Source organism: Setaria viridis, chromosome 2 (assembly GCF_005286985.2).
Source record: "Setaria viridis chromosome 2, Setaria_viridis_v4.0, whole genome shotgun sequence".
Classification (NCBI taxonomy): Eukaryota; Viridiplantae; Streptophyta; class Magnoliopsida; order Poales; family Poaceae; genus Setaria; species Setaria viridis.
Genome location: NC_048264.2, coordinates 43,028,970 through 43,050,551, shown reverse-complemented (window position 1 = coordinate 43,050,551; position 21,582 = coordinate 43,028,970). Strand labels below are relative to the sequence as shown.

The 21,582-nt window shown below is 46.6% G+C and overlaps 2 protein-coding genes across 4 annotated transcripts; both read right to left on the bottom strand.

The window, feature by feature from the left end:
• Positions 1–6,098: 6,098 nt before the first annotated feature.
• Positions 6,099–11,457, bottom strand: LOC117845612 (putative MO25-like protein At5g47540). 2 transcript variants are annotated; one of them, XM_034726677.2, is made up of 11 exons: positions 10,916–11,457; positions 9,973–10,143; positions 9,672–9,790; positions 9,001–9,075; positions 8,268–8,361; positions 8,119–8,178; positions 7,588–7,656; positions 6,896–6,994; positions 6,722–6,766; positions 6,531–6,633; positions 6,099–6,316 (listed from the first exon to the last, which is right to left on the bottom strand). In XM_034726677.2, the coding sequence occupies exons 1-11, from the start codon at positions 11,039–11,041 to the stop codon at positions 6,258–6,260; spliced, it is 1,020 nt and encodes a 339-aa protein (XP_034582568.1). In that variant the 5' UTR covers positions 11,042–11,457; the 3' UTR covers positions 6,099–6,257. The 2 variants fall into 2 exon arrangements, with proteins under 2 accessions (XP_034582568.1, XP_034582569.1); XM_034726678.2 differs by having other exon boundaries at positions 9,973–10,134; positions 10,916–11,455.
• A 2,938-nt stretch (positions 11,458–14,395) lies between these two features.
• Positions 14,396–16,758, bottom strand: LOC117845261 (uncharacterized). 2 transcript variants are annotated; one of them, XM_034726231.2, is made up of 2 exons: positions 16,475–16,758; positions 14,396–15,971 (listed from the first exon to the last, which is right to left on the bottom strand). In XM_034726231.2, the coding sequence occupies exon 2, from the start codon at positions 15,932–15,934 to the stop codon at positions 14,609–14,611; it is 1,326 nt and encodes a 441-aa protein (XP_034582122.1). In that variant the 5' UTR covers positions 15,935–15,971; positions 16,475–16,758; the 3' UTR covers positions 14,396–14,608. The 2 variants fall into 2 exon arrangements, with proteins under 2 accessions (XP_034582122.1, XP_034582124.1); XM_034726233.2 differs by lacking the exon at positions 16,475–16,758 and adding an exon at positions 16,140–16,468.
• Between the last annotated feature and the right edge of the window lie 4,824 nt (positions 16,759–21,582).

The following is a 21,582-nucleotide window of genomic DNA, read 5'->3' as shown; positions in this document are numbered from 1 at the left end:
TAATTTGACATTTGTAGAAGTTGGTGTCTTTTTCTACAAATTTTGTCAGCTTAAATAAGCTATAGATTTGGTGGGTGATAGGGCTTAACATATATTCCTTAATATTCCTTAGTATAATATAGATGTTATGTACTTCCTCTGTCCTAAATATATGTCGTTTTAACTTTTCTAAATGTATAGTTTTTCTACGCGCATAGATATATATTAGATCTAGATACATAGCACAAACTATGTATCTTAAAAAGTCAAAACGATCTATGATTTGGAACGGAGGGAGTGCTATGGGCATCACTTTAGGTGATTTTGGAATTAATAGACAGTTGTGACCCTACTGAGCTTATATCCTTCAGTTATATTTGATTTTGTTGAAATTAAAAAACAGAGATCTGAATCTTGCACTTAGCACTAGAAGTGTTCAAATGTATGTTTTAGTTTGTTTCCAGGTGGTTAAATCATGCAGGATGTGGACGCATGCGTATGCATGAAAGGCTAAAGCCGTTACTTCTGGTAGGTGGCGCATGCATAGAGATTAGAGCAATGCACGCATGAGACTTGGAGAGTGGAGTGGTGTTGGTAGTTTGTACATAACTTCTGCATTACTTTCAGCCTTTTAAAGTTCAGCTTTTTATAGAGAACCAGTATACCACTATAAGTAGCTACGGCCTCTTGACTCTTGAGTTCATCATCTCCATGACTAAGAGTATGATACAAATACAACCATGAGCGAGTTGTCCACCCTGGATAAGTTTAGTTTTTTCCTCCTCCCATTTAAACCATTAAGATATTGGAGCAAAACAAAGCACCACCCTTAGCCTAGACGCTCGTGTTGGGAGTATTGATTACATTTCGTAATCTCATCCCCTTCTAGCCTCGCCGGTGGAGTGTTATATGGAACTATTCAACATGTTCTCCGATCCTTCTTAGATTTCTTAACAAACAGCACGGTGGTGGCCTTAACGCCCCAATGCCGCGATGTGTTCAGGTCCTGAACTTGTCAGTAATTATCTGTTTGTCCTACATATCAAACAAGGATATAAGATTATAAATAGATACGCGCAGCGTCCACCCTATTAATAGTATGTTTCAAGCCGCTCCAAGCGGTGTTGGTGAGCCTCTTATGACCGTCCTCTTTCATTTTTCACTTATTACAGCGCCATGTCTTACTGATTTATTTCTTTGCTTTCTTTTATACTCCTACATTGCACATGCAGAGAAACAGCCTTAAAAACTTTTTGTATATGGGGGGGTGGGGGTGGGGGGGTGTAAATCCAAACTGGTTCAGAATCATGTAACGTTGCCTTTGCCACTGCCAGGGCCACGGCTGCCTGCACAAGTGGTTCACCAACAGATTGATCAACTGGAAATTTATGCAGGACAAATCATATACAAGGAAATCATAGTACATTTGTCGAATTCTATCCATGACTTGTGTTACTGGTTGGATAGAATTCGACACATGTACTGTACTATGCAGTTTGACAGACCAAGAAAGTACAATATACAGAAAGGGGGGAAAATTGCAGGTGTGAGAAAACCACAAACTCACTTCATAATTACTGCTATATAATTGGACAAATGTAGTATGCAGAGCTGCCTCACAGTGGTTCAGCAACGTACTGAATTACTGATCATTCTCGAAAAAAGGCGACGGCCTGATCAACTGGAAGTTATATGCAGGACATATCATAGACAATACAACCCAAAATTTGGTAATACAAACTCTCTTTCTTCAGTGTTATTAGTAAAAAGAAAGCTTACCTAGGGCAAACACAACCTTTACCTTCTTCCCAGGAATGAAATAAATGACCTAATATAATTCTGCATCCAACCAGTAACACACCAAGCCACGGATAAAATTTGATAAATGTACCAAGCAGTTCGATAGATCAGGAAAGTACAATGTGCAGAAGTGAGGAAAATTTTCGAAAGAAAGACAATCACAAACTCGCTTTGGGCATTCTTTTTTTTCCAAAAAAAAAAGACATTTGTGACCATGTCCTAAACTTGCCGTGACCAAATTGGACACAAACAACATCACAGCACATAGTTGCAAAAAATGCAGGAATAAATTCAACATACATGGTGGTTAATCCTCAGCTACACCGCTATATGCCAGTTCTGAACAAGATTTAATTTTGAACATTCAATTCAGAACATGGTTCTTGGCTATGTCTATGTCTATGTCTATGTTGGAGCAGCTAATGAAGTCATCATTCCAGAGCATTAAGATGCCCCCTCTCGTGCCAAACACTCCGGTGGCCAGTTTGTAGGCGAAGTTACGCAGTCTGTATCCACCGAGGTAGGAAGCTGTGTGTTGATCCATCAAGCTTAGTTTAGTCTCTTGTACACAGATCAAATGGCATAGCGTCGATGGTACCGACTGATGAACTGCATCTTTTCTTGCCTGACGATTCAAACCTCCAACGGTCCAATACAAAATGTCAATGTTTGGTGCTATCCTATCTTTAATCTTTGTCAAATAGCAGAGTGCTTACGAAGGCTTGGGCTGTCGGACAGTGATCAGGCTGCAGCCTGCACTGCTGAAATGGTGGCATGTGTGAATCCAATAGCAAATGATCGTACAACTAAATCATTTGATAAGACCGAACAATGCTGTATTGAAACAAAAATATAAAATGAAAAACATGCACAAAATTTGGGGGCACACTACAAACAATGGCTACAGTGAAGCATATAATCAGATAGAAGTGGAACACAAGAGCACAAGTCTATCTTACAAACGCTGGCCCCAATTGAAGGAGCCCGCTGCCCGCAACGTCGACGCCGGAACGGCACAGTCGGAGGCCCCAGACATATCTTCCCTCGCGCCCCCATTTAGCAAACGATGGCGGGAGATCGGCGGCGGCGCGTACATGTGAGGCGGCGAATCGCATGCTTCCGGTCCTTGCCGCAGAAGCAAGTGAATCTGCTTCGGAGTTGAAGAGTAGATATCTTTCACTGGGATTTGCAGGTCGTGGGAGGCTGGGCCATGTGCCTGCACCTGGAGCAACGGTGCGGCGGCCGCCGGCGCCGGCGAATCGTCGGGGGACGAGAGAATGATGAGCAGCCCATCTAAACGGAGGGCTTCATTTATGAAATTTCGAGGAATGTAGGGGGGTATATGTAAAATATTGGATCGCGATTATTGACTGCGATCCAAGTTAGGGGGTATGTGTAAAATATTGGATGTGATATTTTCAGAAAGCCCCCTTATTTGTATCGCGATTAATAATCGCGATCCAAATTAGGGGGTTATATGTAAAATATAGATCCGATATTTTTAAGAAAGCCCCCTGATTCAGATGGTAAATAGGGATTAATCTTCAGTCCGGCGACATGGAGGCCGGCGAGGCCGTGCTTCCACCAGTGACTGCTGCCGATCCAGACCTGCCACCATCCGTGAACACCCGTATGCGGCGCTGGAGCCGGCGATGAGCCCTGCTGCCTTCCGAAACCGTCTCTGACGATCTGAGATGGCTCCGCGCGAGGCTGTCCGGCACGTCTAGCACGGAGGCGGGGGACGTCGTGCAGGGCACCGAGCTCGGGAGCTGGGAGCATGGCGTCCTTCTCCTCAATGCCATGGCGGTGGACGGCGTACATGGATCCAGGGCGTCGAGTTGAATATGGACGGCAGTTCGAAAATGTACAAGTATGCCGGGGTTTTTACTGTACAAGTGCTACTTCGATCAATGAAAATGTAGGTGGGGATCTTCCCCCGGTATTGTTCGGGAAAAAAAAATGGACGGCAGTTTGGTAAGAAGAAACCAAGGAAATCTATCAACAAGTTAATCAATCCTTCACAATTCACAAATCTCAGCTGGGACTGGGATGCACCAAACTAAACAAGCCCAGATCAAACTCCAGGACTGCAATTACAAGTTGTTGCAGGCCTACAGCCTCCAGGCCTGAGCAAGGCCAATTCTCTTTTTGGGTTAAATACTGTTTCTTTTATACTAGCTTTTACATAGGAGTACGCTGGCAATTCATGTATTACCAGCTTACCACAAAGCTAACAGACTGATGACCTGTTGCCCGCTCAGTCTGGTTGAATTGAACCGAAGCAGGCCGTTTGTTTCGTATAGAACATAACGCATCAGCTATCTTGCTACTCCCTCAATTTCAAATTATATGTTGTTTTGGTATTTCGAAGTTCATAGTTTTGCTACGCACCTAGATATATACTATGTCTAGATGCATAGTAAAAGTTATGAATCTAGAAATGCCAAAATGACCTACTCCATCAATTCCAAATTGTAGATCATTTTAGCTTTTTTAGTTCGTATATATTATTATGCATCTAGATATATTGTATGTCTAGATGCACAATAATATCTATAAACTAAAAAGGTCAAAACGACCTATAATTTGGAACAGAGGAAGTGCAACCGAGGGCGGAGGAAGTATTTTATCACAGCACAGACAATCCATTAGGCCAGGGATAATGCAGCTACGTGGCAGGACGCTTATGGAAGGTTAAATCTAAATTATAATGGAGTGGTTGCACTAGAAGTGGTCAATATATATGCCTATTAGTTTGTCAAGGCTTAAGAGTTTGTTTCCAGGCAGCTGGAACATGTTAGATATGTGGAGGCTTTGCATGGAGAGTGCTGGTAGTTTATACATGACGATCTGCATGACTTTCAGCTAGTGATTTTTTAAATTTAGCCGAGAGGAATGATACGAAAGCGCTGCTATATAAACAGTTGCACCCTCTCGTGTTCATCTGCTCCATGATTGTGTCCTGACCGCCATGAGCGAGTCCTCCTCTGGACTAGCTAGTTCTCTTCTTTCTTCTCTCCCAGTTCCCAATTTAGATATTGGAATATCACAGCGCGTACGATCAGGACGTGCAACAAACTATCATGTAAGATCTACATCCCTAGCTTTTGGTTCGCGCTCGCCCTGCCAATGCCATCGCATCCTCTTTGGTCTGCTTCTTCTGCTATTGCACAAGTCAACCCTACGACGCTGCTCTTGGCGGCAGTACGGAGTCCGAAGCTCAAGGAGGAACTTGCTCCACTGAAAACTGAAAAAAAAAATGAAGCAAACAAAGAAACCATGAGAACACCGCACTGTTAAATGAAAATAAAAGTAAATGGTTAGAAGAGGCTCACCAGCACACATGGTACGGTGTAGGTACTCACCGGTGGTACCACGGCGCAATCGAGGGGAAGAGGGCGTCGCGGAACAAATGAATGGGTGGGCGCTACGCATGTTGATGGAAACAATTGCTGACGAGTTCAGGATAGCCCTGAAGCCATCGCACCACTTGGCAGTTGGGGTCACGGTGGTGCTATTTCGCTCGTGGTATGCCCCCAGAGGCTGAAAAGGGAAGAGGCTGCAAAATGTCGTCGATACTCCCAACACAAGCATCTGGCCTAAGGCTGGTATTTTGTTTTGCTCCAATATCTAAATGGCTAACCTAATGGAAGGGGGAAAGAAAACTTGCCTATAGGAGACGGACAACTCGCTCTTGGTTATGGAGAAGCTAGGTAAACAGAAGAGTCTGGAACTACTTATATTGGCCCTGGCTCTCTATACTCTTTCACAGCTTGGACTTTAAAACATTCGTTGAGAGTAATGTAGCTAGACGTTATTACAAACTGCCAGCACTACTCCACGGTCCACACTCCGTGCGTTCACTACCTGCCGATGCTACTACACTTTATGCATGCACCACGGCACCACCTAGTGATCTCCATGCATATGCACGCCTCACATCCAGCATGTTTCACCTACCTAGAGAGACACCACCTCTATTATGGTTAAACACTCCTTTTTTTCAACTCCGGCACTCCGGAATAATTGTGAACCGTCAAACTCGTGTAATCCGTCTAGTCGGCTCCATACTAATTGTGTGCACATAAGAAATGGGGTTATATATGATCAATTCATTCCATTCCTCAAGAATTTATGGAACTATAAGCAGATGAACCACCTCATTCCTCATACTAAAACCCCAATAATTTTGTTTGGTCCAGATAAGATATGATGCCTTCATTTGATATTTTTGTTCTTCTGAACTCTTTAATATTATCATATTTTGTATGTCATCGAAATACACCCATAAAAAAAGGGGCAAGAAGAACCACACGCTCTATAGAAATTATCACATTTTCATGGCAGAATCCAACTCCAATTTGGTCATATTGTTCCGCTAAGTCCGACAGAATACCACACAGAAATGTATTATTACACATGCACTTTCTTAACAAAAGAAAAACCATCACAAGGACTAATTACATCCTGAGACATACTCAAAGTGCCGATATTTCTTTAATGACCTGCTCCTTGTCTGCTTCAAACTGCTCATCCTCTGGTTTATAACATATTAATATAATAACAGTGTTAGTCAATGCCAAACTGTTATACTGGCAGATTATTAGATCCATTGAGTAAACGACTACAGTGACTAAATTCAATGACATTAGGAACAGCTCATGCGCTGAAATATGACTGAACTGCATCCAAGGTCTTGTGAGTACATTAGCAAGCAAGTACACGAACGAAAGTTAGAGCAGGTATAGTACCTTTGTCAATCTTGAATCCAGCGAAAAAGCGAAGAAGCTTGCTTCTATTGGTGACCAGTATGTTTACAACCTCTGCCGGTTTGTTTTTATTTGCAGCAAACAGCTGTGATGCATGATGTACAATCATCAAATGTGTGTAAGAAAAACTTCTGTGGATTAAAAAAAACAAATGTCATGGCTGTTGTTCTTACCTTGAACACGTGAAACGCCTCAATTTGAATATTTTTACTTGAATCCTGAGAAAATAAAGCACTAAAAAGTTGAAGATAGCAATAGTAAAAGGAGTCACTTGAAGGGTACTTCAAGCACGGATAACGAGAAAATTGTAAGCTCAAGTTGCTACAAATGAAATGAATTATACTGACCCTTAGGAGGTTCATCAGGATCATAAGATTGTCTTTGGAACTAACATAGCGCATCATGACTGCAACATTTGATCTATCTAGCAGCATATCTCCCAGCAACTGAAAGGAAAAGCATATTAAAGTGAGAACCTTGATCAATTAAAAAAGTTATAAGACCTCTTCAACCATAACTGAGAAGCCTAAGTAAAGTTCAGCAGCAAGCTACTTGATCATTCAAACTTCAAATTACACAACCTAGGGTTGTTTGATAAAAAGTTTTACTGACAAATTGTAAAAGCACAATGAGTGGACGAGATACGCAGACTAATTTTCATATTTAGGAACACCACAACATATGATGTTCCAAAAGGTGCTAGATGCTAGGCAGGCAGTCAGGCTCCGCCTAGCGCCTTAGCCATGACTAGGCGGTTGTACCTTTTATAGGTGGCTAGAGAAATATCAGATTATCATGTATTCCTTTGTTCCATGACCAAAGTTTTTTCCCATCATCAATTTGTTCCACTTTTATACACAGATCAAGCACTAAACCTCTCCATATGGAAAAACAGGTAACTGCTAGGCAAGGCGGTGCTGTTCCACCTAGTTCCTAGGAACCGCTTTTTGAAGCAGACTTTGCTGAGATTTGCACTCAGCAGTTAGCAGTCCATAAAAATAAAGCACAGATAAAACCAGACATAAAAGATAGATAGTACCTTGATAGCTTGCCTTTTCGTTATGTAGTTGGTTGATGATAGCAACCTAGAGTTGAATTCTTCAAAGAACTATGGAATGGAAATGCAAGAGGGTTAAGATTAAAAAGTAAAATTTCATACAAAAAAAAAACATGATACTAATTAAGACATATCAAGTAGATCAGAATAGGCTATTATGCCAGCCAAACTAGGGATTCAATTAACCAATTATTCAAAGGATCATCCAAATAAATTTCTGGTGTTTCATCTAAGATTCATCAATATAAAACTTCCAAGTGATTCACAACTAAGATTTAAGCCTTTAAGAGGGCAATACGCTGAATTCAGCTTGCCAACAAATATCGATCTAACCAATCCAATCAGGTTAGCCCTAACTAGGGAACATCAAAATCAGGTAGAGATTGAATGACTCACTTGACCTTGACTAAGAAGAACATAAATAGATTGAACATATGCAGTGCAAGGAAGGGTACAAAATCATCTGTATATGAAAAGATTTGGCAATAATGTTCCCAAGGTAAAAATACTAACCCAATCATAATTGTTGGTGAGAAATTCAGCCACGGTTGCTTTATGCCTTGTCAATAGTTCCTGGTTACACATTACAGTAGCATAATATGATAAGACTAGATTATAATATATGAAAAGTATTAGTAAAGGTACAAAAGTGAGGGACTCACCTTAAAGGTTGCAGAAGCATCAGAAGCTATGTCAAAATTTGGAAGCTGTATATAGTCGAAGAACTTCTTCATGTGTTCAGATTCTAAAACATACCTATGGATGAACAAATACTATATAACAAATTAGTACCAATTCCAAAGGAGCTTTCAATTTCAACAAATTTTGAGTACTTAATGGATGTAGCTTGGCCTAAATCATCATTGAAGGTATCATTTTATTTTGATATCCTATAGTATTCTGGGTAGAAACAGAGCTCACCAAAATCACATCGCTAAACTTTTCCAAATCATCCATAGTGATTCTAAATATATACAAAAAAACATCCGTATGATAAAGAACCACACTGTCAATATGCACACACCCTTTGTTGAAAGGGTTGCAATCAGACTTGTATCAAATTAGGAAAAAGAACAAAACTTGGATTTGCTATATCAAAGGACAACTCAAAAAAAAGTTCACCAAGCAGGCATTATGCTACGTAAATTTTCAATGTTTCATTTACGAATTTTAATGTGCCCTAGTGCTCAAAGACCCTAAGAAATGGTACATTTGACTTCTTGTGACTCTGAGTCGGAGGATTTCCATTAGTGGTTTTTGCATGAGCACTTCATGGGTATGACTGTCTTTATTGTGATACAAATGATGTGATGATTGATTCATCAACTAATTGTGATGAAGTATAGGCTTTGTAGTATTAAAGTATGTATCAGCATCTAAATTCAGTTGTTTCACCTTGCAATGCTTTGGTGGCGAATACATTCCCTCAACATAGCACCATAATGTAAAGCAATGTCCATATTCTCATACCTGTAAGGTGAATAAATATAGAGAGAGTGAAAATAATGAGCAAAATAAACGAAGCTTATCCCATATAATAAACATTACACAGCTAATTCCAGATCAAGCTAATGGAAGCTATCCTATAAATATCAAATGAGATATTACAAAACTAATCACATCTTTTGTGCTATGTTGATGTAAAGTTATTTCCCCCTCTGCATGCGTATTGTCAAATTCATGTGTAAAGAAACATACATGGACATACTCAGTGGTCTAATCCATCAAATGATGATAACAGGATAGTGTTTGAGTGGAAAAGTGTCAGTGGGAGTGAGACCACCCATATCAGTCCAAAAAAAAGCAGGCTATGAACATTAGAAACTATGTTTTAGCAACCTCAATTAGACATTTAGTACTATATCATTCAAACAAGTACGTAATAAAACAGTCAGGTGGAGAGATATGGAACACATGGACCAGAGATTATGTGGGTACCATCGACAATCTCGAAGACCAAAGAGAGCTAAATAAACAACATAAGAAAATCTTCCAATGATATGTTTGGTAAAAGGAAAGAGACAAGTGATCATCAGTAGTTATTTTTAATCGTACATTAGCCTTACCCTGAAATTAAGATGTCCAAGAGATCCTTATTTGACTCTAGGTACTCAGACGCAACTATCTTTGAGGATACTTGCTGTCTTTGCAAGTTTGCAACAACTTGAGTAGCATCTTTCCTAGTCTGCAACAATCAAAAGTAAAGATACATCCATAAGTATTTACAAAGTTTTTATAAACACAGCAACAAGAGAGGTCTAAATACATAGTAAAAGTTATTCCAGCAGTGCTGCCAATCTACGTACAAATACAGTATTTAAGTAGTGCTGTCAATCCACATACAAAAACAGTATCCAAGTTATATACCTCCAGATTTAGTTTTGGAAGATGTATAATTAATAGCCGCAAAGTGTTCTCCCTGAAGAACTCTTGGGTCAGTTGGACACACGCTTCGGTTACAGGCTCTGATTCACCATTGCCGTATAGAATAGACTTCAATTCCCTGATATTTTTGCTTAGCTCTGCCATCTGCATAAACTGTCTTAGGTACAGCTCATTGTAATGGACAAACATTGCACATCTGTAATACTGTTTTCTTCTTCTATAGACAACCATAGGCCTTGATAAATATACAAAGGTTCATATAGCATATAATTCTGAGCATGAAGTTGCCCGTGCATATGCAGGGTGATGGTCTGCTGGTGACGACTTCAGCATAACTTAAGTCGAGATATCTTTTTCCAAAAACGCAGCAAAAGCATTTCCACAAGTTGTATTTGATGGAGAAAATAAAAGTAAGTTGTCCGTACTTAGGTCAAGATATACAAGTGTTACATAGTCATACTTTTGCTTACAAACACTCATAACTTGTAGTAAATCACTAACTTTACAGTGAGTTGTGATTACAAGTTGCCAGCTAGATTAACCTACAAAATGCTCATATTTGCACCGACTAATATCATAATTAAGTACTATGCTGATACACCAAAAACCTATCTCCAGTAGTTCCATGAGCTATCCCCTTCCTATGTGTGACAATTTAATCATGAATAACATTAAGTAACCTAAGGCACTAATACTAGGTACTAAGGAATTGCAAGCAAAGGCAAATAGCCTAGACTCATATCACTACTCTGGCTTGCCAGCACCATTTCCAACTGTTACGAAATTAACCGAATGCAAGGATATTACGGATCACAGACTAAGCAAACAGCTCGCACGCTCACGCGGAATCAGGGCAGAACCCGCGGGCAGATATGGGGAATCGAAGCCACGAGGGCTCTAAACAGAGGCTGAGATTCGTTCTCACCTTCTCCTCGCGCTTGGCGTCGCCTCCCCGGGAGCCGGAGTTGAGGTCGAGGTGGACGAGGTTCTCGCGCGTCTGCCGCACGACGTCAACGGGCGTCCGTGGCTTGGACTTGAAGAGGCCCTTCATCTTGGCCCCGTCGTCCGCTGCCGCGGCGGCCGCGGCCGCCGAGGCGGTCAGGCGCGGCGGGGAGGGCAAGGGCGAGGCCTTGGGCCGCCTCCGCCCGCCCGACCCGAACGAGAAGCAGCCCCGCAGGAGCGCCACGAGGTCGCCGCGGGGGAGGGCCCCGGAGGCCCCTGCTCTCCTCTGCGCGGGGTGCCGATCGGAGCGCCGCGAGCGCAGGAAGCGGAAGCGAGGGCTCGTGAGCTCGTGCCCGTGATGCGCGCGCGGCGCTGCGCTGCGGTGGGGCGGGGGCTGATCCGGTGATGGGCAGGGCGGTGGTGGGGCACGAGGCCGAGATCCCTATCGACCGGTGGTAAGGACGAGGCCGGTCGCGTTTCGCGACGCTTCCTCCTCCTCTGGCTGTCAGCGTCTCCCTGCTGTGCTGTGCTCGGCCTTTTTTCCTTCTACCGCTTTTTTCTGCGCACAACTACTTTGTGATCCGCTTTGGATTCAGTGACGACGACGATCCATGCTGGGGACGGATCGAGGATATCCACGGCCTGCGAGTCTGCCACGTGACCCCCGGATGTGATTTGTCCATTCATCAGGGATTTGTTCGTGTCAAATCGTATTTGACTCAGTGATTTAGCAGTCAGGGAAAAGAACTCGTGGAAATCACAAAGCAGGGAGAGAGGGATAGACCGAGGGAGAACTCATGGAAATGTGCTTTTAACTTTCACTGTTTGGGATTCTTAGGATGCCTTTTGGGCTTTTCGTCCTTGCACTTGCCCAGCACGGGTTTTCCGAGCATTAACCGACACGGAATTTGATCGGCCCAAGTGTCCTGCTACAGTCATACTCGTACACCTAGGAGCAACACACGAGATGCAAGAGGATATCCAGCGAGGTCTATCCTGTGGCTCGCAGTCAGTAGATACCCAAGTGCCCGTTGAGTTTGCAACATCTATTGGCAAAAGGGGGGAAATCACTTGGATACCAAGATCAAACTTGAACAAATTTCAATACAAATTAAATAAAACTATAGTGGGAGTTTTAGGCTTCCCTTTGATAGTTTTGAGTACAAAAGGACTCAGACCTATGGTCCTTTGCGTCGACAAACATGTAGCTCTCACTGTTAAGGTGTTGCTTTAATTCATGTCATTTGTTAAGTCTTGATCAAAAGACAATGACGAAGCGGTCGAGCTAGAAAGGTGCCTAGCTTCATGACTAGTGTATGCGCGGTCCAGGGTGTGGGGCTATGGGGCGGCAGATTGCATTGATTTTGCACGTATGATCGTGGACTATGAGAACCGAAGTCACATAGTAGTACCGGAAAAGAGTGTGCCTTATGACGATACTAGAAACAAAAAAGGACACGGTACAATGATTCTTGGATCCAATTTTCTGGGCAGTTTTTTCTCTTACTTGCGATCGAGTTTACTGTTAGTTGGGGTTAGGTGAAAAGAAGGCATCACGGTGTTTGCGAAGTTCTAAGAAATTGACCTTTGTAGTCTTGTTAATTGTTAGTGGAGCGATCATGATATGGTAATACATCATCAAGTTTCAAGATAAGTTTGAAAAAACAAGAATCTTACATGGGTTACAGTTCATTTTGCATTCGAAATGAAGTCCCCTCAGGGTCAAGGGATCAAGGAAAAAAAAATATGGGCATGGATTAAAAAGGAAAGAGACAGCATGAGAACCTTGTGACATCCCAGCAGTGTGTTTATAGTTTGTACATTTCCACTGCGATCTGTATGTCGATGTACTTAAAATCAGTAATGCTAAGTCACGGTCGTCCGGACGCAACATAAAAAAATCAAGCGCGTGTAGGCCCACCCTTCCGGTCATTTATTTCCATCCACCCATTTCACTTCCACCGAAGAGATGACTGTGCATATCATTATCCTTTGCCTCCCGCACCTGTTTCATCCTTATCTCCCAGTTTCTCTCCTATACTGCCATCTCCATGCTTCTCTCCTATGCTACCTCTACAGCTATGCCGAGATACACATCGGCCTCTCCGCCGCTCACTCAAATCAGATGCAAGACCATGCCCGGAGCTCCATGGGCGGCAAGATGGCCACGACGACTGGTGAGACAGCCCCCATCCTCCTTATGGCAAAGAAGGGACATGGGAGGTGAGCCGAGCAGCTATGATGCATTTGAGGACTGGACTCGAAGGTGATGGGACCGCAAGGAGAGCAAGGGTGCGTTGTGAAGGGCTGCAGCTCAACAGCTCGTCACCGAGGTCCACGATGAGGACCACCACCATGTCCTCCTTTCAGCTCTAGCAGCATGGCGCGGCTGCAGCTAATAAGCATGTTCTGCTCATGTTGATTCGGTTGCAGAATTAGGGTTGCGAGAGCTCTTCTTATTTGTTGCAATAGGTCTTCTGAGATGTTTCAATAGATGTTTTTATTTCAATTGGTCCTTTCGATCTGTTGGTATACCTTATAATTTAAGATGTTGTAGCAGTTGTTCTTTGATGTTTCATGATTTTGATTCAAGATGTTGCAATGTTTTTTAATTTTTATTTATATTGGAGTTGTTCAGTGATTTATTGGATGTTGCAAATGGTGATTTTTGGTGATGCAATAGATGTTGTTTCGTGTTTCTAAAACAGATTGGGATATTGCAATAGATGATTTCTAATGTACTATCTGTGATGTTGTACTAGTAGAATTGAAATGTTTCCGTATGATGTTTTTAATGTTGCAGATTTTGATTTAAGATGTATCATCTCTTTCTATTTTTTTGAAGTTCCTCGATATAAGCTACATTGTGTGCAGATTTGTTCGTAAGAAATATTTCAGCAGGTTAGATGTTGCATGCAACATGAGATGTATGTTGCAGTAGGATTTTTTTCTCGTTGCTCAACCGTCCGACGCTAGCGCCAGCTCCGACTTAAAATTCATGCGTGTGACAAAGGTCCATGTACTTGCGGTAGTCCTCGCTAAGGCTACTTTGCGATGATCGTAATGATGGTAACAACACGAGGATCGAGTACGGATTAGGCGTTGGGTTCACTCTCGCCCTCCAATCCATAGGTCAAGCTAGAAAAGTATGATCAATGGATCAGGCCAATTGACAGCCAACAATCAACTGCAACCAGGAATCTCAAGTCTTAACACACGATCGCTGACAGACCACGTGTACTTGTTCGTTGTTCCAGTGGGTAGTGTAGGACTGAGGCTTCACACTGCACAGCAATTCAACCACCGCCAGTCTTTACAGTCATATTGCAGACTGGCACCTCTGTGCAACCAAACGACCGGTGCCGTACGGATGGTTGGTAATACGGTAATGATCGCCGACGAAAATTGAGGGAATCGGTTATGGTTAGTTCGCAAAACAGCATCAGGAGCTAAACCACAGTGCTAAAACATAGAAACCAAACCATTTTTCATCAAGTACTGATACATTAAGGCAGAGCAACAAATTCCCGATCTGACAAACCTAGAACAAGAGCATGAGAAGGTGGTGTGTTATTCCTCTGCGCTAGTAAGATTTTCAGCTGAGACGACTGCAAATGCCATCTCTTTGCTTCGTTGTTGGGTGTGGCTAGTGCTTCTGGCGATCCTCCGGTAGAGATCAGAAGAAGGCCCGGCTGCCGTAGAACACCTTGGGAGACGGCTTCTCCTGCTGCCCGCCGGCAGCCGGCTTCTTCGCCGCGCTCGAGTCGGCGCCACTGGAGTCTGCCTCGGAGGCGGCGGCAGCGGGGCTGCTCTTCTCGCTGCTGCCGTTGTCCAAATCCAAGGCGGGGAGCTTCATCTTGGCCAGCGAGTCCGTGAACTGCTGCATGCTCTTCATGTACATATCCATGATCTGGTTCCCGTCGACCTTCACCTCCTGCTCGATGTTGACGCTGATCACCGGCTTGTCCACCGCGGCCTCCGACGCGGCGCCGGGCGAGTTCGCCGCGGGGCTCTCCTGGACGGTGCGGGACGAGTCGACCTCCGCGTCGGCGGCCTCGGGCGCCGCCTTCTCCTTGTGCTCGGCCGACGAGTGGGCGTTCCCGGACGGTTCCGAGCTGGAGTTTGACTGAGGAGTGGCCGGCACCGCCGCGGCGCCGGGGGACTCCGTGGTGGACACGCTGCTGACCGGCGTGTCGCTCCGGAAGGCGCCCACCGAGTCAGCGGTGCTGTGGTCCGTCGAGAAGCTCTCCACCAGGCGCACGCCGGCTTCGTGGCTCATGGTCGTGGCGCCGTCCTCGTGCTCCGAGGTCAGCAGGCTCTCGGAGCTCTGCGCCTCCACGGCCGCGCACGGCAGCCCGGTGTACTCGGACACCATGATCTGGTTTTCCTCGACGAGATTCAGGTCGGGGAACTCGATCTTCTCGTACTCCTTCCCGTTCCCTGCGCCGCCGCCGGCGTTATTCTCCGGCTCCTCCTCCGGGTCGGCCAGCGCCGGCTTGGGCGTCGGCGAGATGGGCACGACCTCCGGCACGACACCGATATAGGAGAGCTCGAGCTGCAGGAAGCCCGAGGGCGTCTGGAAGAGGTCGCTGGTGGTGAGGGGGAACTCCCGGGCGAGCGTGCCGCCGTCGGCGGCGACGACCTCCGGGAGCGGCACGAGCGCGAACCCAAGCAGCTGGTCCTGCAGATAGTTCTTGACCCGGCTGAGCATCCAGACCTCGCAGCGGAGCGCGGCGTCGACGTCCCCCGCGCGCACGCCAAGGCGCAGCGACTGGTCGAACACCGGGTTTCGCCCGCCGCCGTTGACCACCTGCGTGGACGCCACCGGCGCACCGTCCCCCGGCAGTGAGACCTTGGCGTACACGTCCTGCTTGTGGTAGATGCAGATGTTCTGGATGTCCCGCGCGCTCCGCACGTGCACGTCGACGTACCCGATCAGCTCCCCGGTCCCGTTGGCCGCGGCCGCCGGCGCAGCAACCGCATCTCCCTTGCGCTGCTCCATGGCGAGACCACACTCTACTCCTCCCAAGTCTCCGACCCTGCGACCAAAACCAAGAGGAAGCAACAAATCAGACGAAAACCCATATGATAATATCACGACATCTTCTTCTACGGAATTCTTCAATTCAGCGGCCGGTGGTGGGAGGGGCAGCTGCATAGTCAAAATCCGAGGAGTAGGTGAAGCGAAACTGTCGGCAGAGGCTTACTCGAGTGCGCCGAGCCAAACAAGCCAGAACTGGACAACAGCTCCACAAGCTTCTTGAACAGACTGGTGATGGACGGGGCTGATCCCTCCTACTCGATTTTCACTCAGCCACGCAACAGGAGCTGAAATACCCCCAAGAACCGACCGGAGCTCCGGCCAAAGCTTGTCTACCAGCACTAAAGAAAGGAGTTCACGATGCGTAGGTTTCCATCCCAATAAAGGGAACGGGAAAGCGCGCGAGAGAGCTCAAATCCCAGCAAAGCCGAGGAAGCAAAAGGCAAGATCTCATAGCAGGAGAGAGGGGGGAATTGGAGCAGATTCGCTGATGCCGCTTACCCTGTCCGAAGCGCCCGCCCGTGCTGCTCCCGAGAGACGACGACGAGCGAAGCAGAGCCACTGGAATCAAGCGGAGGAGAGCGAGCGAGGGAGCGGAGCGGAGCGGCAGGATGGGGGGCTCGAGGATATAACACGAACACCGAAGGGGATTAGGGTGGTAGTAGATTTTTTGAGCTGGCTTTGCCTTTTTCTACCCCTTTACCTAACTAAGCTTGCTTTTTTTTGCCTTGTTTGGCCGGGGCCGTAGCGTCAGTGTAGGACTGCGGCATGTGCTCCGTGGTAGAGTGGTAGAGCCGTACAGTATTCAAAGGCGCCCGTTCTTCCTGCACCGGCCGCATACGTAGCCATCAGGCTACTGTTAACGCAAGTAACGAAACGGTTTAAGAAACCGGCTCGATAAGGGGCCCCCAGGAAAGGTCGCGAGAGGGGTCGCAGAAAGTCCGCGGCCGGGAGCGCAGCCCGGGGGCGTGACAGCCCGAAAAGTCAAGGCTGTTTCGTCGCAGCGGCTGCGCTCGGCTTGGCGCCTTGTGGCGGCAGCGCGCGTGAGGGGGGCGGCCAATGGCGCGGCGCCACCTGAGATCTCTTTTGATGGGCAGGCCGCGTTGTTTTAATCGGACGGAGGCGGAACCCGAACGGGGACGGGCGGAGGGGCGGCGAGCGTGGGCTGCCGGGTTGCAGTCTGCGGCCGCGGGCGGGCTGGTGGGGGTGGGTGGGGCGCGTGCCGTGGCCGGCGTCGCTGTCCCTGTCCGTCCGCCCGCCCGGCTGGGGGGTCCCGCGTGCGCTCGCACGCTCGCGCAGGGTTTTTTCAAAGCGGGGATCATCATCTCGCGTCGCCGGCCGGGACCTTTTCCGCGGCGTCCGTCCGCCATCATCGCGAGCGGCCGGGCGGGTTCGCGAGGCCGCGGATCGGCGGGTGCCGACCGCGCCGCGCACGGGCACGGGCACGAGGGCCGCTTTGGCGTGATGGTACGTGCGCGTGCGCGTGCGCTGCGGCGACGGAGCAGCCAGGAGCGGAACGAAACGAAAGTTTCGGCATCAGTCGAGTACGCTGACGAGTAGGCAGGGGGGAGAACCGAATCTGACCCATGTGCGGTTGACGCCTCCACGAGATGGATGGATGGATGGATTCCGTGGCATGGGGTGGTGGCAGTGGCGCCCATGAGCCGAGCTTTTTAGACCGTTTCTCCTCTAGCGAATGGAATGGTCCTGCAACCGTCAGCATGTGCCGGTTGCAAAGCATGTTCTTGGTGGGTGGGTGAAAGGAGTCATCATCGATTGGGCCGGAGACTGCACGGTTACACTTTGGCTGGACATGCATTTCTGCACTGGTGCTTGTCGCCGGCGTGCCGGAGTTAGCAGCTTGGACGCCGTTTTAGCGTAGGTGGACGACTCGATGAGAGAAGTGTACGCGGTACGCCGATGTCAATTGTAGCTTCATGCATGGTCGAGTAATTGCTTACTCAACAGGGCCTATTCCATTATCAACCCCCCCCCCCCCACCCCCCCACCCCCCAACAACAAAAAAACACAGGGACTAATCAGAACTAAGACATTTCTCAAGTTGCCTCATTGCTGCAGCTGTGTTCAGCTGAATCTCTAACCGCCTGTGTGTCCTCAGAAAGCTAACTTGAGTTACCTGAACTACAACCGTTCTAAGGAAAAAAACAGAAAAAAACTAAAACTGGGAGATTAAACGAGCCCCCCATTATTTGGAAATAAAATCCTTGTCAGGACGGAGGAAATCGAAAATGGGGACGTAATTAGAAGGAAGGAGGAAATCGATAGCTACGGCGCTGCTCCGTGAATCTCCAGTTAAAGTTTGGCGTTAGGGTTTTGGGAGTTTTCGGGTTGAGAAATGCTTGTGGTTAATTAGGGGAGGGTGAGATCAACATGGCAGCGGTGGTGAGTGTGGGTGCCGCAGTAAGGGTGTATGCGCCGCTGGACGCTGAAGGTGGCTATGGACTAGGAAGGCGTGATAACTGGTAGATGGGGCAAGCACGCAGGATGATACAAAATGAGACGATGAACATCTAAGACCTGTTTTTTAAAGAGTGGAGGGCCCTTTTTCAACAGCCCAAACCTCCCTCATCCCAAACAAAAACTTGTAACGCCATAATGAGATTCAATCTAAAATTCTAAGGTGGACACGGTTGGGTAAAGGAGCGAAGAAAGGTACCTCTAGGATGCGGGAGGTGACTAGAGAGATAGGTAAACTAGGGCAATTTGGGTATCATGAAGGCAATTTGGGTATCATGAACAAAATGCGGCACGTTCCAGTTAACAGCTTATGACGGAATGGACGGGGATGTAAGTTTGAGTCAATGGTTTTTCGATGGTAAATAGGGCAAGACTCTAACTTCCGATCACGGATAGGAAATTTTCTCTTCTTTCGAACGGTATCCTTTATCCTATAGTTGCATACAAGTTATAAAATAAATATCCATGATTCTAAATCAATCAAAAAAACTGGCTTTTCAAGCTACCTCATGCGACTTGTATCATGATGTTGAGGTCGCACATGCGCGGATGTAATGGATTGACCAAAAGAAAGTAAGCGAGGGCACATCAACGTGTACTAGATTGCAACTTGAGTGCTAGTATCTTGCTTGTGGATCCAGTAGTTGTTATAGTTGTGACCACAGGGAAAAGGTACTTTCAGATTCCAGTTACCAATGACCTTTTTCTTAGTGCAGTTCAGCCATGCCTTGGAAGTCTACTAAATTTTAGTCCCTATCGTATCGAATGTTTAGATAATAATTAGGAGTATTAAATATAGGTTAATTATAAAATCAATTGCATAAATGAAAGCTAATTCGCAATACGAATCTATTAAATTTAATTAGTTCATGATTTGACCATGTGATGTTACGGTAAATATGTGCTAATCATGGATTATTTAGATTTAATAGATTCGTCTCGCGAATTAGCTATGGCTTATGCAATTAGTTTTATAACTAGTTTATGTTTAGTCCTTTTAATTGGTATCCAAACATCCGATGTGATCCGAACTAAAAATTAGTTCACGGATCCAAACACACTCGACTCTCCCGCTTGGCAACGCTGCGTCCCTGAACCAGCACAACATACTGAGAATCTCAGATGTCACATAAGTAGATAGCACTTTCCGTCGCTTGTTGTAGTATATGGATTAGTACTAACAAACCGTGTTATCCTTATTGAGGGCCCTGAATGCCAACTGCCTCTTGTGGTGGTCGCTGCACCTGCCATATCGGTGGACTATGATGTCTTTTCGGCAACATCACAACCTGAAAGTGAAACAAGTGAAGTGCAGCTGCATGATGGTGTCCAAAGACAGTTCCGAAGCAGATGCCCAAGTTATAGTTGCGAGGGGTTCATTTGAGCCCGGCCCAATACTAACAGCCAGTACTGATCACCCAATTACGAGATTTGACACCCAAAACTCCACCAAGAAGAGTCTCAAGGCCCTAAATGAGTTTTCTGCCCAGACGCGGGATAAGAAGTGCAGATTGCTTTCATGTACTGCTACTTGGTATTCTTCAGTGAACCGTCGCCATTGGCCTATTCAGATCCTGCTCAGCTACGCTATTCTGTTCTGCCACAGCGAGTTTGACTGAAAACTTATCTCTGTCACATGGTAGGCAGGTAGTACCGTGGTAGCTAGGATGAAGTCGACGTAACACAGCCCTTATCCTGTTGTAGGGCGTGAAGAAATGGTTGTGGATCTGTAATAGTCCGTGGCCGTACGATGCGTGATCGGTGCATAACAGGGACGCCGTTCCGAAGATTGGGTTCATCGGAATCATTGAATGCGTTACGCGTATGCAAGGCTGCTAGTGCTCATTCTTGTGTCCACGCCCGACCGTTGGAGTCGTCGTGATTGAACGTTTGACGTAGTGGCGTAGAAACAAACGATGACGGTGCGAGGTGAAGTAGCCCTGCTTGGCTTGTGGCCTCCTTTTGTCCTGAACCCCTGAACCCTGATTGATTAGGCTTGCACTTCGTGGAAATGGAACTCACAGCCACGGCCTTCTGGAACTCTCCCCGTGTATCTCTCTATCTCTACCTCACTACCTCAGCAGTCAGCACGCTGCTATGAAACATTAGGATTTACCTAGTGTTATTTTTATTCCATTTTACCTAGTGGTGGGCACTTTTAAACTGAAACCAAAAAAAGCACCGAACCGAACCAAAATGCCGGTTTTGTCGGTCTTTCGGTTTGGTGTCGATTTTGATTTTTTGTCTAGATCGGTCCTCGGTGTTGGTGTCAATTTCAGCTCTGCGCCGAACCGAACCACCGAATCACCAATGTTTTACTAGCATCCGTTCAATTCTTACACTCCAGTGGCCCACAGGAACTTCGGCCCAATCTCAGCCTAAGGCCACACCGCCCCTATCCTCTGACCCATCGATCCTTAATCCTTTCGCCATCTCTCCGTTCGACTATCCTTCTTTTCCATCCTGCTTCTGCATCGGTGTCGCCCGCCCCATCCACTGCAGCTTCGCGGGATCCTGTCCTCGAGGCACGTGAGGTAGCAAAACGAGTGGCTGTTGCGGCCTTGTGGCCTTGCGGCGCGGGTGAGCGGCCACCGGCCAGGCGCGTGGTGGCGGGGGCACGGCCGAGCGGTCGCTATAGCGCTGCGCACGCATGGAGCAGCGGCAGTGCGGGCGATCGACCGCCGGCCACAGCGCACGCCCCAAGCAGCGGCGGCGTGGCGCGGTCTCCGTCTCGCCGCTAGGCTTGGATAGGGACAGTGACAGCAGAGATGAGGTATGAACTTCAGTGAAAACCGAACACCGCATCGAAAACACCGAAACCGAATTCGTCGGTTTTTGTTTTCAATCCGGACCGATCAATTTCCTTTTTTGCACACCGAAACTTTCAAATACTGGACACACCGAACCGACGGTTTAAACCGAATGCCCACACTAATTTTACCTCAGTGTTTGGCACAGGATACAACTATACAAGTATGGAACTGAATCGCCCAAAGTCATTGTCGATGCGCTGCGTGCCATCTCGTGGTTGCACGGACGGCTGGGTTCCTTGGACATGCTTACATGGTTGGTCCCTCACCCTACAAGCCGGGGCGCTCACACAGTGCGGTGACGGTACAGCACGGCCGCAT